The sequence below is a fragment of the Azolla caroliniana genome, unplaced genomic scaffold, assembly GCF_043228905.1.
Source record: "Azolla caroliniana isolate FFs.n. ecotype wild unplaced genomic scaffold, voAzoCaro1.0.p SCAF_13, whole genome shotgun sequence".
In the NCBI taxonomy this organism is placed as follows: domain Eukaryota; kingdom Viridiplantae; phylum Streptophyta; class Polypodiopsida; order Salviniales; family Salviniaceae; genus Azolla; species Azolla caroliniana.
Genome location: NW_028230448.1, coordinates 10,077,769 through 10,093,794, shown reverse-complemented (window position 1 = coordinate 10,093,794; position 16,026 = coordinate 10,077,769). Strand labels below are relative to the sequence as shown.

The window sequence follows — 16,026 nt, the reverse complement described above, 5'->3', positions numbered from 1 at the left end:
TGAAAAAGTCTTTTTGTTTGGAAGTGATGAATATTTGGTATTAGTAATAACACATCAATTTCAATGTTTTAAAATATTTACCATTCCAGGAAAGTTTCTGCAGCGAGCTCTAAGCATGTCACCTACTGGTGACATGGCCAATACAACATGGAGGTTGCTACGACACCTTTTGATGAAGTAGCTCCAGCAGCTCTCTTTTGTATCGACGATACCATCTGCTATGACTTGGTCTCTTATCTGCATATTAGACAACCATTTTCATTTGCATCCTTTTCTCACATCAACATACTTCATTTGATCATTTAAACGGGATAGTAAGGACACTTAAACAGTCCTCTTCGGAAATATAATTATCCAAAATTATTTTCACAACACTAGCTCTATGACACATATTCACAATCAGAATTTCATCTGGCAATTTTCATGTTTCTTGTTCGGAAAATGAGGAGCATATCCATGCTTTTTTCTCTGACTCCTATAAATAATGAATTGCCAAACCAGATTTTGTCTTGTGACATTTCATCACACAGTACAGCTTATTATAGTACTACGATTCTATTACCTAAAAGATATTACAGAAATGATAGTATCCTGAACTCTACTCTTAACTATACCTGGCCAATCAATGCATCCTTCTCATCTTCTTTAAAAAGAGCCGGTACCATGCCAGAAGTGAGCATGTTATTGACTAACTCTAAGAAACCTTCATCTACAACATGAGCATCTGTAAATAGAAAAACAACACGGCTATTCTCCACCCCCAATAGGCTGTATAGTTTTTTCAGATCCTCTCGGAATGTTTCTTCATTGTAACCACGAGCCAATGTGATCTCAAACACTTTGCAGCCAGCAGCAAATGCAGCTAGCTTAGACAAACTCTTTTTCCCACTTCCTCCTACTCCTACCAAGAGGGCATTTCCCTGAAAAAAGTGTGTATAATGTTATTAACTTTTATATCTTTGTAAAAATGTATTGTTCATCAAATTCAAATGGTTTCAAATGCTCTTAATGCCGCACTTTGTTATTAGAGTAAATTAAGAATCTTAAATGTTTGCTTTACCTGATCTAGGCGCATAATCCTGTGGATACGAGTTACATGTTCAAGAGCATCGTCAAACATCACTAGATTCATTTTCTTATTGGTCGCATTGTACTCATCAAGGATCTCTTCAAACAATATTTTAATATTGCTGTATTCACCGAGATCCTCATAAAGCCTAGCCTCAGCTAACTGTAGCATGTTACGGTAGTCTCCGTATATGATTGGATCTTTACTCACATATTCCAAATCACTGCCATGTTTCTGATTCAGAAGGTTCAATATGTGTTTCTGAAATGTGACAATACAATGCTCCTCAGTAAAGATGCATTATTTCAAATTCGACTATTCTTGTCAAAGGTATTTGAATTAAAGTTAACTAATGAAACCTGCACAAGATCCTTATCACTTTGAGAGATAAGTCGATCATGGAAAACTCTCAGACACTCATTTCTCCACAATCTGAGCATTTGTGCTGATGTTTTGATTGTATCTGGTGTGGAGAGTGTTAAACCTTCAAATACACGGCTTAAATCTCGTAGATTGAATATGTAATGAAATTTTGCAGGAGTTGGAGGAAGATCTTCAACTAAATGGTTATATAAATCAAGCATCATCTGTGTAATGCTTTCAGAAATATCCTGCAGTAATTAAACTTCATAAGCTAATATGAATCTGGGATTATAAGTTTTCAAAGAATACTACAAATAGAAGTGAAATATTACTATACAATAAGGAATCTATATTGTTTTATCTTATCCAGAAAAATAGGAATTGGTCTATCAAAAGCAAAGTCCATTTTGACTTTAAACAAACATACATAAAACTAGGGATTGTAGAAATTAAATGCCAGCATACAATATCATAGCATGATTGATAGTCGCGGTTCTATTAAAAGCATTGCACTCATCTTTACACCCTGAGGTTCATTCTATAAGAGATCAAACCGTACTATATGAAGGGAGAGGAGTCCAGTAGAGAGCTTGGTAATGGGAAGGAGGCAAACTCTCTACATTCTAGTGATATGCTAATCTTTCATGTTGTAACAAATGCATAATACCCTCATACCAACCATTATCAATCAACCATGCCACAGTTTCAATTGGCAGGATCCTCATGGTCATGGAAATAGGAACAAATTATCCACAGTATAACACAATATAAATTTGTCTCTTCTCGTATATGGCAACTAATTCTCAGAATTGGCTATTCATATGAAAATCCCAAGATTTATTTCATAAAACTTCTAGATGAACATATTCCAATCCATACAACTTCCACTTACATGTAATTTTTCTTAAATTGTTTTGGCATGAATGATTATAAAATATGTTTTTTTGGTTCTATCGCTGTTGTTACTAATGAGCTCTTTTTTCTATAAATAGTGTGAAAGGTAGGAGAGATACATGTATTTCTGTTGCCAGACTTTTGACGTGAACTGATAAAATTGAGTTATAAATGTGAAACAGAGATGCTGTAGCTGGAAACTGGATTTCAAAAGTAGAATAAAGTGAAATGAATCGAGGATCCACATTATTTCTTGCTCCACCTGGTCGGCCCATGGCACTGACAAACTTCACATCTTTTATATTCTTCCAGTTTAGCTCTTTTCTGAGGAGATAATTTTATTTTACTCAATACATGATTTACTATGGTAGATAAAGAGCCTAAGCATTTTCATAATATTTTGCTAGATGACAAGAGAAAAGCAGACTGTTATTTTAGTTATACAGTTCAAGATCCTACCAGCAAGAAAGCTTGTCTCTTTACTTACCCTCTATCATAAAATCCTCCACGTTCGATAAGCAATTTTAGGAATGCAATAGGTTGCTGAGTACCATAAGTATCCACTTTAGGCATATTCAAATCATCAATAAATAGTATCATTTGTCTTCCTAGAGGAGGTCCATAAACATCCTTCAAATCAACATAGTAAACCATATAAAAAACTATTCTTATCATCCTAGTGTGTACTATAAATAAAGACTATTGACTTAAAAGAGTATATCATTCCCATTGGCAAATAATGCAATGAGGGTACGATATACTCATCAAATGATTGCCATACCTTGGTTCGTTTCTCTATAGAATCCTCAATTGTTAGTTGAACATCCATTGATGTTGTGCGGCTACTAAAATTCACATTTAGGATAAGATTTTCTGCAACTGGCAAACTACCTAAATATTTCTGGATTGCAACAGATTTTGCTGTTCCACTCTCTCCAACGAATAGCACTGGCTTTCCAACCTGTTGGGGAGAAATTGAATTTTAGCGGTTTATTACAATTAACCTTTTGCTAAAGCAATAGGCCAAGTCTCTAGTGTGACTATTATGTGAGTAGTTATTTGTGAGGCCTTATTAAATGTGACTACTTAAAATCAAGACTACCACAAGCAGATCAGTTATGGCCTCCATATGTCCACATACGTTTGACTCCACAAGGCCTTAGGAAAAACCTTGTTACTCAAAATCTTCTGAAAGCGCACACTGGCCATATTGAGAGAACTGGTTTTAACTTTATTTTAATTGGACGTTGATAGTAGTTATGGCAGTTTTGAATGGGATTAGACCTGTGGATTAGATGCATGTTCTCCTATAGTGTACTATCACACAGACCATGTAATTTCATGCTACTAAAGCTGGGAGATGCAATATTGAACCTAATAGAAAGGGATATTCATATCCTGCTTGTGGTGGAGAATTCTTTTACAAGGTCATGGATGGCAGTTTTTCCACACAAGACAGGTGAGGATGTTTAATACACAAAAATTTGATTATTACTACTTATACTTGTGGATATGTACAAAAACGGATCCACGGTAAAGTTGAAATGAGAGATTAAATTGAGCTTCTGGTTTCATGTATTACCAGAGTGTATTTACCTGAATTAAGGTTTTAAGAATCCATGTAGAACGAACAGTGTCAATAGTTGGCACCAAAATACTGCTAAATAAACGATCAGGTGGTGGCTGAAACAACGAGAAATATGTTCTTCAGTAAGTTATCATTTCATAATGCTGAAAATATCCTGGATTTCTCACAAAGAAGAGACAGAATAGTGCCAAGACTTACTTGAAATTCAGGAACCATAGAGTTCCATGAGCACCACTTGAGATCAATAATATTGAAGTAGTAATCGTAGAGCAATTCACTTGGCAATTGGTTTGGTGGCAATGGGTCACCAGTACTTAATGGAAGACCAGCAATGTCCTTCACAAACTTATCAAACCGAGAGCGACCTTGGATATTTAATGTTTGGACAATTGCTCCCCCAAGGGACCAAATTAGACAAAAAATAAAAACTGCTTCCAAGGTCTGTTATTTGCCAAAAAGCACACATGCTTCATATATGAATGAAATGAAGCAAAATGAATCCTGTGGTGCAATTGCTGCCTTACCTGCATTGAAGAAACCTTTTGTTCACCACTTAAAACTGCCTCGATAAGAGAACATAGCTGCATAACTAGGTTTAGGTTGGTGCGAGGAACAGTTTGGAGTAGTGGTGTGGTTATTTCATTGTCTATGATTCCTTCCAGGATGTAATCCACACATTTATTCACATACTTTTCCATTAGCTCTCGTAGCCACCCAGCCTCCTCTCTTTAAGTGATAAAAGAAAGATTAACTTCTTTAGCCATAGAATATTCCATAACATATGTCATGTCAGCATGACATCAAAGTGTCCATTTTACATTTAATCATATATTTCATCAGCTGTACCCTCTTTATCTATAACCTTCAGCTGTGTATTGTGGTGTCTCATTAATATAACGATCATACATTTCTACTACAATAAATACAAGTATACCAAGATATCTAAATTTGCACCAAGGTAAATTGTATAGGGTAAGATTGGTGACCACCAATGTCAAATATCATAAAATGTTATACGAAATTGTGGAATATGTGTATTGTATCTGTGAGCTGGTTGACAACAAATAAAGAAAGAAAGCTACATTAACATCAGACAGAAAATCTCTAGGAGAAAGAACTATAGATTACATCTTAAAATTTGGTTTCACATTTGGGAACACAAAATCTAACTAAATTAGAAAAGCTCATCTGAAATTCAGGAAACATGAAGTTAACATGTTAAATGTGTCTCGGGATCATTTGTCAAAGTCAGCACGGACATACTTGCATCCTCTTAAGTGGAGAATATTAACCAGTCATTGCTCTTAATACAATCCTGCCAGGCAACCCTACATGCATGTAAGCCAGGTGTATATGCAACATGCAACCAAGAACACCGCTTGAGAGAGACAGCAGCTTTAAGCTACACCAACGAGAAGTGGAATGATCGACAGTGTGATGAGCTTAAGAACCACTGAAGCCCAATATGAGTGATTGGCCAAATGAAATAGTTAATCCTTTTATATTACTGAGATCTCTGGTGTGAAGACGGTGCTGATTCTCCTTGTAGTAGGCTGGAGAAGCATAAATCATCGCATGACTTGGTATAATGTTGAAATGTCACCCCTTAGTTTGTGGCTTCTAAAATGTCTAGGTGATGTCTGTGTAGCCTATAGGAGTTGAGAGTAATAAAATACTTGTAATAGTACCAGCCCAGGTTTGAGATTATAGATGTTTACAATGCTTCAGTGCAGAAAATGAGTTAAAAACCCATCGACCATGGTTGTATTAATTATACACACAGCCTCCTGGTTGGTAAGGACTATAATTGAGAATAGAGATGAATGTGGAGTAAAAAATTCTTAATCTAACCTGGAAACAATATTGTTGGGCAGTTTATTTTTAAGGATTTATTGTAATTACTTAAAAAGAATAATATTGTCACTGACGAATATGTTCAAAACCTACTTTAGATGATTATATTGAACTCTTAATGGTCTGTGGTTATTATTTTACCCTGTCCTTGTATTACACCATTTCCAAATATAAGGATGGTAGCCCAGATTCTTGTTGTCAATAAAAACCATTCCACATCTACTAACTGTTGCTGGGGAAGCATACTGTAGGTCTGCCACCTGAAGTAATTTGAATATTACTAATGATGAGTCATGACATTTCTTTTTATTTTAACAAATTAATTAGTCTTTTCTAGTTCAAAAAAAAATCTTACTTCAAACAGAAGATTGCAATGACTTTGCAAGCGTATTCTCTCCCCATTTGGGAGTGTAAGAAGCTTGTTATCGTCCATTACACTATTCATGTCTTCTACCCAAAGTGCATCTACGTCACCGTCAAACACAAGATAATTTTTATCGTTTTTATCACTTGGAAGGGGTTTATTCATCTCCCGAAATATATTCGACAATAAACCATCAGTCCAATCGCGAGTATCAGGATCTGTCAGAACCCAGTGGGTAATATAAGCATGCATTTTTTATCTCTTATTTTCAAAATCAGGATAAAGAATAACAAGCATCTCCATCGAATTACATAAACAAAATAAATAGCATCCAAGCCTGGAGCAGTTATCCTTTTTTAGAAAAGAAATATATTATGACTAAGCGTCAGGAAATAATGAAGAACAGAAATACAAAACATGATAAATCAACAAATATGTTAGTTGAGATATAGTGAGCCTGATATAACAGGTTTGATGGAAATTATGTACCAGCAACTATAACAAGAAATGTTCTATGCATAATGGCAGAACAGCCCTGTAAAGTCTTTCATTATAAATATGTATCCATACAGATGTACTGCCACTGCAAAATGGAAACCTTGAAAATAGCTTTTTAATATCTCCTTTTTGCATGAGCATGAACTCCAACAAGTTGTAATGGTGACTTCAATGTCCTCATAGACACATTCGATGCAGCCAAATATAATCTTCTAACGGCTCACCACCCAACTCATGCTCAAGATCTTGCATTTTGGAGAGACAAAAATGCTGTATTACTGTTCAGTAATATATTTTGGTTTCAGAAATTGCACCTGAGCCGTTTTTCTTTAAACAGAACTTTCTATTATTTGTACAAAAATCCTTCAGAATTGTTGAATACATCTTCAGGTTCTTATTGACTAGTCAAATGACGCCGTGCAAATCGCCCCAAGAACACACCAAGACAGACTTTCGGGAACAAGCCTTGCATTGATGACCCATTAATATGACAATGAAAATACTCGCCAAGTCTACAAGTAACAAATCATCCTCTCATGGAATGTACAGTCACCATAGAAGGTACAAAACCTTGTTTCTGTGGTCAACTAACTGAACTGAGACAAAGGAGGAGCAGGAATTCCCCATTGCCATGCTCTTCCAGATACCAGAGGGCAGAACTTAGAAGAAGCTCTGGGAAAACAAGGACAACCAGAGTCAACCATTTTCTTATAATCCACTTCTTCCCCGAACAACAAATATCAAATAACTTAGAATAACATCTTCTCCAAACCGTCTCCAATCGAACTTCTGTCATTTAGGCAATGCATAAAATCAGTGTACACGATTACCTTTGTTACAAGAAAAAACAATATAAATCCTCCAGTTTTTTTGGTTTGGAAATGTTCTGACTTTGAGGAATCTCTATCCCTGTAGCAGGGTCAATTGAAAAAATCGGGATAATGGCCAACACTGTAGCATAAAATCCCAGGGCATCTGCTTTTCATTCCAATCTTATCCAGATCTGCTTGAAGGGACAAGTTCAGGCTTGCACGGAGGTTCCCAGAAATGAAGCCTCCTCTGCTATTGGTTCTAGTACCAGCTGTGAAGCCTCTGTGACGAAGTATACAACATAGACAAAGATATCTGGCAGAAGATGGTAGCAAGAAAGAAGGAAGAAGAAAGATATATTGACATGTTTTTAAGAGGCCAGAATGGCATATAAACCCAAACCAGATACTACCTCTTAAAATGTTGTCTCGTCTTTGAGAACAAACCAAATGAATGTAAAGAAGCAAGTAAATAAAAATAAAACGTGACTAAAGAATCTTTTTATTGAAAATTTCTCTCAAGTCAGATTGTGATTTTTGTGTTTAAATGATCTCTTCCAAAATGGAGAGATCTCCAACACGAGGGAAGCACCTACAGTGGCATGAATTAAGTCCTTTATATGTATGTTGATGACAAGGGTGGTTGGTGAGACCGGAGTCCATGAGGCTGAGACCACTTGTGTCGCCCTTGATTGACTTGTAGCTAGGTGTGATAGGGGCTAAAGGAAGTTATGATTATACTTTGTCGATGATCATGTGTGGTTGTAATGTTATCATGTAACAACTGCTCCATTTGTATCTTGAGTTCTAGTAGAAACTGCCCCAACCACCAACGGTCCTCATATTCTATAACCTTGTATAGTGGCCTAAATCCATGGTTCAAGTGGCAACATTATCTGCCTCATATTTCAGGAAAAACAACACAGTGACAAAAATAGTGTTCATCAGATTCCAATCCATGATTAGACACCATACAGAGTTTATGATAGATGTATGTCCATATAAGAGGGTGTAATGATTAATCTATCCTCCGATATGTGTAAGATGTGTGCCTCATAGTGGGCCACGTTCCTACCAAGAGATGTTTTTGGGTTCTTTTCTTCTGTTATCCAAGTTGATGGTATCTTTTCCCACTTTGGTTATGCTTAGATGGGGAAAATCCAAGCTATATCAGAATAAGGGTGGTGCATTTATCCTTATGCCATGTGACTCAAACCATTCTTGCATTTCAGCATACCAACAATGATCATCTCCTCGTTCAGAAAGTTATTTTGAAATTTGAAATTTTGAAGGATTCTAAAGCCGTTGGATACTGGTCACTGATCAGAATAATGCACCAGTGATATTGGGGCTACTCCCATCTCCATCTGGATTATGTAATGGGCACCAATGCTTTGGTCCTTACCATGCGAGCAATCATTAAAATCAAAGGTATCTCTAAATCTTTCTAGTTATTTGCCTTGCTAAGAATTGGTGCCCAGGTTTCTACTATAAGGATCAGTCTGGCAAGAGTATCAAATAGCCACAATTTAGTTCGTGGTTGTTGGAACTGTAAATGAGTCAATTGTCTTTCAAGAGCATCAAGGGCTCCATATCCACTAGAAATTCGAGCATATGCACATAAGCAGAAGCGAGGCCCTGTGACTTTTACTCCTACATATGTTTTGGATCATGATCATTTATATGCCGCCCTTTCCTCTCCCAAGAAGAATTGTGCTTCCGTTCTTGTACCTACGGTTGACTAGTGTTAAACAGCATGCTTGAGTAGAGACAATGGTCCAAAGAAAAAACCAAGAAAACAAAATTGAGGGAGACACACACCCAATCTTTTTTGGAAAGTAAGAAAGAAAAACTTACCCATCAAGCCATATAGTTCACTTGTTGGCTGTGCCTTGGGATTTATAATGAAAAGCTTTGTAGGGTACCCCATCTTTGTTTGTGCACGAGACAGTGTTTGAATTATTACACTCTTTCCTCCACCTGTTGGTCCGACTACCATTGTTGTATGACGAGTAAGCATTGTTTCATAAAGTTGAATGACTTTATCAACTTGCTCACTTGGTCCTACCATGACAAGATATCCATTTTCCTGTGACAGGGTAACAAGATTTCGTTTTCATTTTGACAGGATAAAATATAGAAGCGTGTACAAAATTGCAAACAAAAACATGATTCTCGACAAACACAAGTCTTTCCCACAAGATATTCATGATTAAAAAAATCATTTGCACAAGCAAAGTAGACATATTTTTAAAAAATTGAAGTTCACATTAACCTTTAAGTCTTGTTCCACAACATCATTCAGTTGTGGATAACGGACACGTGGGCAGTCCAATCCTGGAAATAGATCATTGATCAAGCCTAAAAATAATGGTACATCTTCAAAGACAAACTTTGGGAGGTTCATATCACGGAGGGCACGCATCAGCACAAGCTGCTCACTCATGTCAGGTGAACCACGTTTTAAAGCACCAGCCATCACTAAAACAGATTTTAATGCCCTCAGACCAAAGTCATAATGATATTGCTTAGAAAGTTGCTCCCTAGCAAGTTTGTAGAGCACTGTCATCTTCTTTGCAAGGACTTTTGCCATGTCAAATCTGCATTGATTAGAAATATTTCAGGAAACTCTTTTGGGTTTTAAGATGTAATCTCTCATTATCTCAAATGCCAGTTTGGTTTAAAAATACGGTAATATACACATCTATATCTATATTAGATGGTACCGAAATTTCATGGAGTTAATGTTTAGCCATTCTTATTCTTTTGAATTATAGATTTCCTTACCTTATTTCCAGCTTTTTAGTTCCTAGAATTTTACAGCCCCATTTAATTTAAAGCTTTCCATATCTTATTTAAAGATTTCCAGCTTCTAGCATATTACCTTATTTGACATAGCCACATTCTGGTGTGAAATAATGGATCTTTCTACGGGTTTCATGATATTAATAGAGGACCTTAAAGGTCAAAATGCTATAGTTATGAAACCAAAATTGCAGATTAGAATGATATAATCCTTCTCGCATCTAACTGGAAACTAATAGACTATATAAAAGACTAAACAATGAGAAGTTCAAATCTATCCAAACATGAAAAATAGTAAGCATAGAAATCTCCGCTAGCCAAGATGCCTCTAATCTACCCCATTGCTAGGGGCATTTCACTATTTGTTAGATATCTCGTAGCTACAGTGGATAGCCATGGTTAGTTCAGTTGTAGAAACAACTCACTCCTAAATTTTGCAAATTTATTTCTCTTTCTTCAAACTTCTTTTCTACAAATTGAGATTTAATCACACTTTTCAATAGTAAAGATTCAAACCCTTCAGAAAAAAGCATAATTTCACAGATTTGCTGCAGATCTGGCACTATCATAGTGACTGGGCGGAAGAGTGCCTTAAGATTATCAGGCAGCTCTGTCCTTCCTGCATATCCTGGGTTCATTGTAATGAATATTCCAGTCCTAGAGTCTAACGCTATTTCTTTTCCTTCAAATTGGAATCTCTTCAAACCATTTTTCAGTGCCTCCTGCAAGAAACAAATTAATAACTTTGATAAGAAACAATATCTAAATCCAAGTTCTACTTACAGATGTTTGAATCGTTTATGTAATAGGAAATAATATTGTTTCACCATGTGACAATCTTCTTTCAATCAAAGAGTTTATTTAAGATGATAACAAATATAAAGATAAGAACATGTAGAACACAGATAATTGCACCTGAATTTGTTTGATTTGTGAAGAGACAACAGATAAGACTTCTGCATCAATACGATTGAACTCATCAAAGCATCCCCATGCTCCACATTGAACTAGCCCAGAGAATATTGATCCCATGGCCTTAGAAAAGGACTCATTATGTGTCAGAAAAGAATTTCCCAATTACACAAAAAAGTAACATTTTTTAGATAGTATTTCCAAAGAGAAAAATAAACAGATTGTGTACTCTGTTTTTATACCAGGAGTTATCTAAATTGTGTTTCCATGTAAACTGTTGTCTAAATTGTCTAGTTACTACTTATTCCAAATATTGCTAAAAGTTGTAGGCCAATAAACTCTTGCTATTTTTCTCGAACTGTTGCATAATTGAAAGTGTTTAACTTCACCACACAAATTAACAGCCATCAAAATATCTTAGCTTTGTTCAGATTGAATGGTATCTCTACAATAGTATTTCATTAGAAAACTAAATTTCACACAATATTTTTACTTTATCATGATCTTAATTGAAATCTTACACAACTTACTTTATAATCAAGGCCATCACCACAGTTGAAAACAACACAAAGTAATGCCATAGATTTTGCTAAATCCTTAACTGTCTCCGTTTTCCCAGTCCCTGCTGGTCCTGCTGGAGCTCCACCTAGACGATAAGTAAGTGCTGTTGTTAAAGTCATGTAACAACGGTCTGTTAAGGATGTAATAACAAGCCTTCCATTCAGCCCCATGTACTCATATCCAAAGCGGAAAGTTCCTGTGCATTGCCTGGAAAATATACTCATCCGTTTATTTATAGCAGAAATGTTGATTAGTGACTGTTGGCAGTATGTCAGTTTAGGATCTTAATTTTATCAATTTGGTAACACAGAAACCTTATTAGTATATCATCAATTGTCCTATCCCAGTAAAATCTTAGTTGACTTTCCCAAGCGAACTCTCTACAATCAAGGATGCTGTCTCGAACAAAGCTGTCAATAATGTCCCTTGCATGTACATTGACAATAATCAGAGCATTTACCTGTTCAGAAAGCCAACTGATATTAGAAAATATTCAGTTCTTAATTATATAAATATAAAAAATAGGAAAATAAATTGATTAAGTATATACTTAATCAGCCAGTTTATCACACCATAAGCTGAATCTCCCAAGGAGTTTCATCTCTAATGGTTTGGCAAATTCCTCACAGAATACACTTCCAGATGTAATATAGGAGAAGATTTTTAGGAGTAACAAGCATACATGTGATCTCACACATGCATTTAAAGATAGATGAATAATAGTTATTCAAACATTTTATTTAGTTCATGCATAGAAATTCATGGAGCTATAATGCAGCAAAAAATTCTGAATCTAAGGCAGTTGTGAAGACAAGAAGAATCAAGAAATGACAAATGGACACTTCTTATGACTAGACTGTATTGCAGCTCCATACCCAACACCTCAATGTCAACAATTGCTATAATAACTGAGAGTGGACAACAATAATTTGACGTGCACATTGGCCGCATCAATCTGAGACACAATCCCGTCACCATTGTCAACAGAAATAAAGGCCGTCATCATCCAACATTGAAGGTGATTCCCTCACTTCGGAAACCTTTGTAAATTAGATCAGCATATATTGGGAATATTTTGAAGGCAGAATTTTTAGTCCATCTCAGTTCAGAATGTTAAGTGCTATGATAACATGATTCTCTGGTACCTTCTGAAATTCTACTACCGTAGCTATATTCATTTTAGGTTTTTGTTCTCAAATACAAGACAAAATTTCTAAGAGGAAATATCTGACTCAGAGTAATAAGCCATTTTTCACCTATTAAAGACATTAATATAGCTTTGTTTCTTTTTTCTTCATCGGATTATGCAAACCGCTTGTTTTTTCAAGTTATGCTTTTATGGTGTCTTCCTTCCCCATTTCAATTTTCATATGCATTGTCATAGAAACAATGCTGTCTGCAAACTACATGGTAACATCAGATTATGCAAACCGCTTGTTTTTTCAAGCTATGCTTTTATGGTGTCTTCCTTCCCCATTTCAATCTACTATCCAACTGTCTAACTAGGAATAATACATTCTTTGCACTTATATTTCATATGCATTGTCATAGAAACAATGCTGTCTGCAAACTACATGGTAAAAAGTGATTTGAAAAAGTTTGAAATTAGACCTTTTTCCTTTGCAACGAACTGAGATCTGATCGAACCATTGAAACTAGATCAGTTAACTGTTCCGTACACTTAGCACTGAACTGCTTCATTGCGCTTTTATTTCCCTTTCTCACACTTTGAAACACATCTTCAACTTCCCATGTCCACCATATTTGACTCCCAGCCTACAGAGAAACGTAGGTGATTGAGTAACTTCACACTCAAGCACAACATCATTGAGTGCCTAAATCAAAGATTAATTGATTGCAAAACATACAAAATGATATTGAAATTGAAAACTCACCAGCGTGACCATGCCAAGGTTGTTCCTTATCCATTCCGAGCGTTCTGCTCTAGCATAATAAAAGACCCCTGCTTTGGCAATTTGATACAAAGAATATCTCATTTCAGTTTCGACTGCCTTTATCCAGACCTCTATAGGTCCATCTGTTGCTACAGGGGTCCTCAAATCATAGGTTTCTCCCTCAGAAGAACGCATCCCAATAACTGTCTTGTTCCTATCACCAAATTTCAAGGCTGCACAGTTATCAAACATCTTAAGCATATGCTCTTGTACTGTGGTTGGATCCGAACTCCCTAGTACTGAAAGCAATTCATCATCTGAAATGAAGAAAAACCTTGGAAAGGCATTTCTTTTTGTATCCAAATACCTATTAAATCATTTACAATATACTAATGATTATCAGTCCACATCAACAAAACTTGTAAAAGGGTTTTCTCTTCATAAACAAAATTAGTCTATAAATGGGGTATGTTTGAACAAAAGAGGACCCGGCAAATGTTTCATAAGCTATTAACCAAAAATTGCATTTCATTACAGAAAAGCATTTTGTACAGTTCAAGACATGATTAATCAAGGGAAACATTCCTAGAAGCTTCATAGAAAAGGAGTGCCTTGGTCATGCAATCAAAGAAATTATGAAAATTAAATTCATATCGTCCCATTGATGATATATTGGAAAATGTTTTTCAACTCCTACAGAAATTAATCCAAATTTTTCCTAGATAAGCATTAATATTGTTGAAATGGCCTGGCGTTGGTACATTCTCAGATGTAAGCACATTCTAATGGCATTCAATGATTCCAAATTTTATAACAGAAAGCGCGTACTACATACCTTACAAATGTACCACATACAATTTTTTGAACACATACAACTTTTTGATGCCATAAACCACATGAATCTTAATCAAACCTCTTTCATGTTTGATAAAATCTTATGTTCGTTTCTTACATCTGGTTAGGGAAATCGGGACTGCCCAGGGATACCATATCATATTTTTCCATATATCATACCAAAGCTGAGGTGCAGTCAGTTGTGTGGTAGATTGCCTCTCATTAAACATTTTCGATTTTACTTACTTGCCCTAGAAACAAGCGATACATATGTGCTTCAAATTCAGCCAAATACAATGTCTTGTTCTTCCTAACAAGGCATTGGAAGGCTGCTCTAGCTTGTTCGTGTATACAAATCCCTAGAGTTACTGTGTTTCAAGCCTCTCTTGTATCGCAATACTCCTCATCATACCAACAATTCTGTATGATTCTACCAGATAATGAGCCTTTCCACAATTTCATATTCTCTATTGTATAGGGACACATGAATGTCAAATATCAAGAAGTGCGAACGAAGTGCTAAAGAGCAAACTGACCAATTTGTAAACCCCAACAGTTTGGCAAGAAATGTCCATGTCAATGACTCTCCCAACATGATTTACAAAGAATATTTGGATAAATATACTACTGTGGTGGTACCAACTAGTTTCGTAGGGCAGAAAGCATTCAAGGATGCCTTTACTTGAGAAATGAAATCTCTTATGAATGTTAAGACGAGCGAAGGTAGTCCGTTGATCACCATATACTCACAATCTATCTATCATCAGAAGAGTGATAGACATGTTGGCAATCACATGAGCTACGTTCCATGTAGAGTTTCATGATCCACACCTCTAGAGTTCATGGGACCTAGAACCGACCAGCAAATGTTTCTACCCCCATCATTTTGACTTCTGTTGATCAATTGTCTTTGTGGGGCAGATGTTTGCACATACATTAGGTCCATTGATGAGCTTTAGCTTGTTAGATCACATGAAAGCAGTTAATATTTTTTTTATTAGCTCATTGAAAGCTATACTGCCGTGGAACACATACTCGCTTAAACATTTCTGGCAAGTTTCTAGCTGTTGAAAGAGGCTGGTTAGAGTTGCTAATCTGTCCGGGGTTGTGCATGCATCAAGGATGATTGGGTTCTTGGCAGTCTCCGCCATTATCTTCTTCCAGATCCTGTCAATGTTATCAAATCGTTTTGCTTCTTCTGGGAGCTGATGACGGATATCGTCTGATCCTACAAAAATACTCTCCAGATACATCCACTTTCTTTGCACCTGTAAATAGAAAGCTACACTGTAAAAGTTGTTGGTTTGGAATACTATTTTTCAGATAAACCTGATTATAGTTTCACAAGTGTGGTTTAAGAGTTTAGAGCCAAGAATTATTAAACCTGATTCAATGGCAGTTTAGGCAGTTTTACTAAACTAGTATATTTATTTTGGTTTGTTGTTTTCAAAGGACAGCATTGTAAGAAGCGATATCTCCTACAGTTTCATAGTTCATTTTGACTTCTTAAAAAGCATTAAAAAGTTTCATGGTATGTAAGACTAGAAATTAATTACATTTCATATTGTTAGTACATAATA

At 35.9% G+C, this 16,026-nt stretch overlaps 1 protein-coding gene across 1 annotated transcript in view; it reads right to left on the bottom strand.

The window, feature by feature from the left end:
* LOC147856077 (dynein-1-alpha heavy chain, flagellar inner arm I1 complex-like) overlaps positions 1–16,026 on the bottom strand; it is a 52,963-nt gene that overhangs the window by 12,401 nt on the left and 24,536 nt on the right. Inside the window, exons 34-54 of the mRNA XM_087329097.1 lie at positions 15,482–15,714; positions 13,613–13,979; positions 13,329–13,493; positions 12,032–12,177; positions 11,687–11,924; positions 11,160–11,279; positions 10,761–10,966; positions 9,715–10,039; positions 9,297–9,528; positions 6,124–6,350; positions 5,910–6,028; positions 4,439–4,640; positions 4,113–4,355; positions 3,923–4,009; positions 3,108–3,287; positions 2,814–2,956; positions 2,446–2,650; positions 1,429–1,680; positions 1,061–1,330; positions 615–920; positions 82–237 (exon numbers count right to left, since the gene is read on the bottom strand). Of these exons, the coding sequence (XP_087185223.1) occupies positions 82–237; positions 615–920; positions 1,061–1,330; positions 1,429–1,680; positions 2,446–2,650; positions 2,814–2,956; positions 3,108–3,287; positions 3,923–4,009; positions 4,113–4,355; positions 4,439–4,640; positions 5,910–6,028; positions 6,124–6,350; positions 9,297–9,528; positions 9,715–10,039; positions 10,761–10,966; positions 11,160–11,279; positions 11,687–11,924; positions 12,032–12,177; positions 13,329–13,493; positions 13,613–13,979; positions 15,482–15,714 (4,422 nt within the window). The remainder of the gene's footprint in view (positions 1–81; positions 238–614; positions 921–1,060; positions 1,331–1,428; positions 1,681–2,445; positions 2,651–2,813; positions 2,957–3,107; positions 3,288–3,922; positions 4,010–4,112; positions 4,356–4,438; positions 4,641–5,909; positions 6,029–6,123; positions 6,351–9,296; positions 9,529–9,714; positions 10,040–10,760; positions 10,967–11,159; positions 11,280–11,686; positions 11,925–12,031; positions 12,178–13,328; positions 13,494–13,612; positions 13,980–15,481; positions 15,715–16,026) is intronic.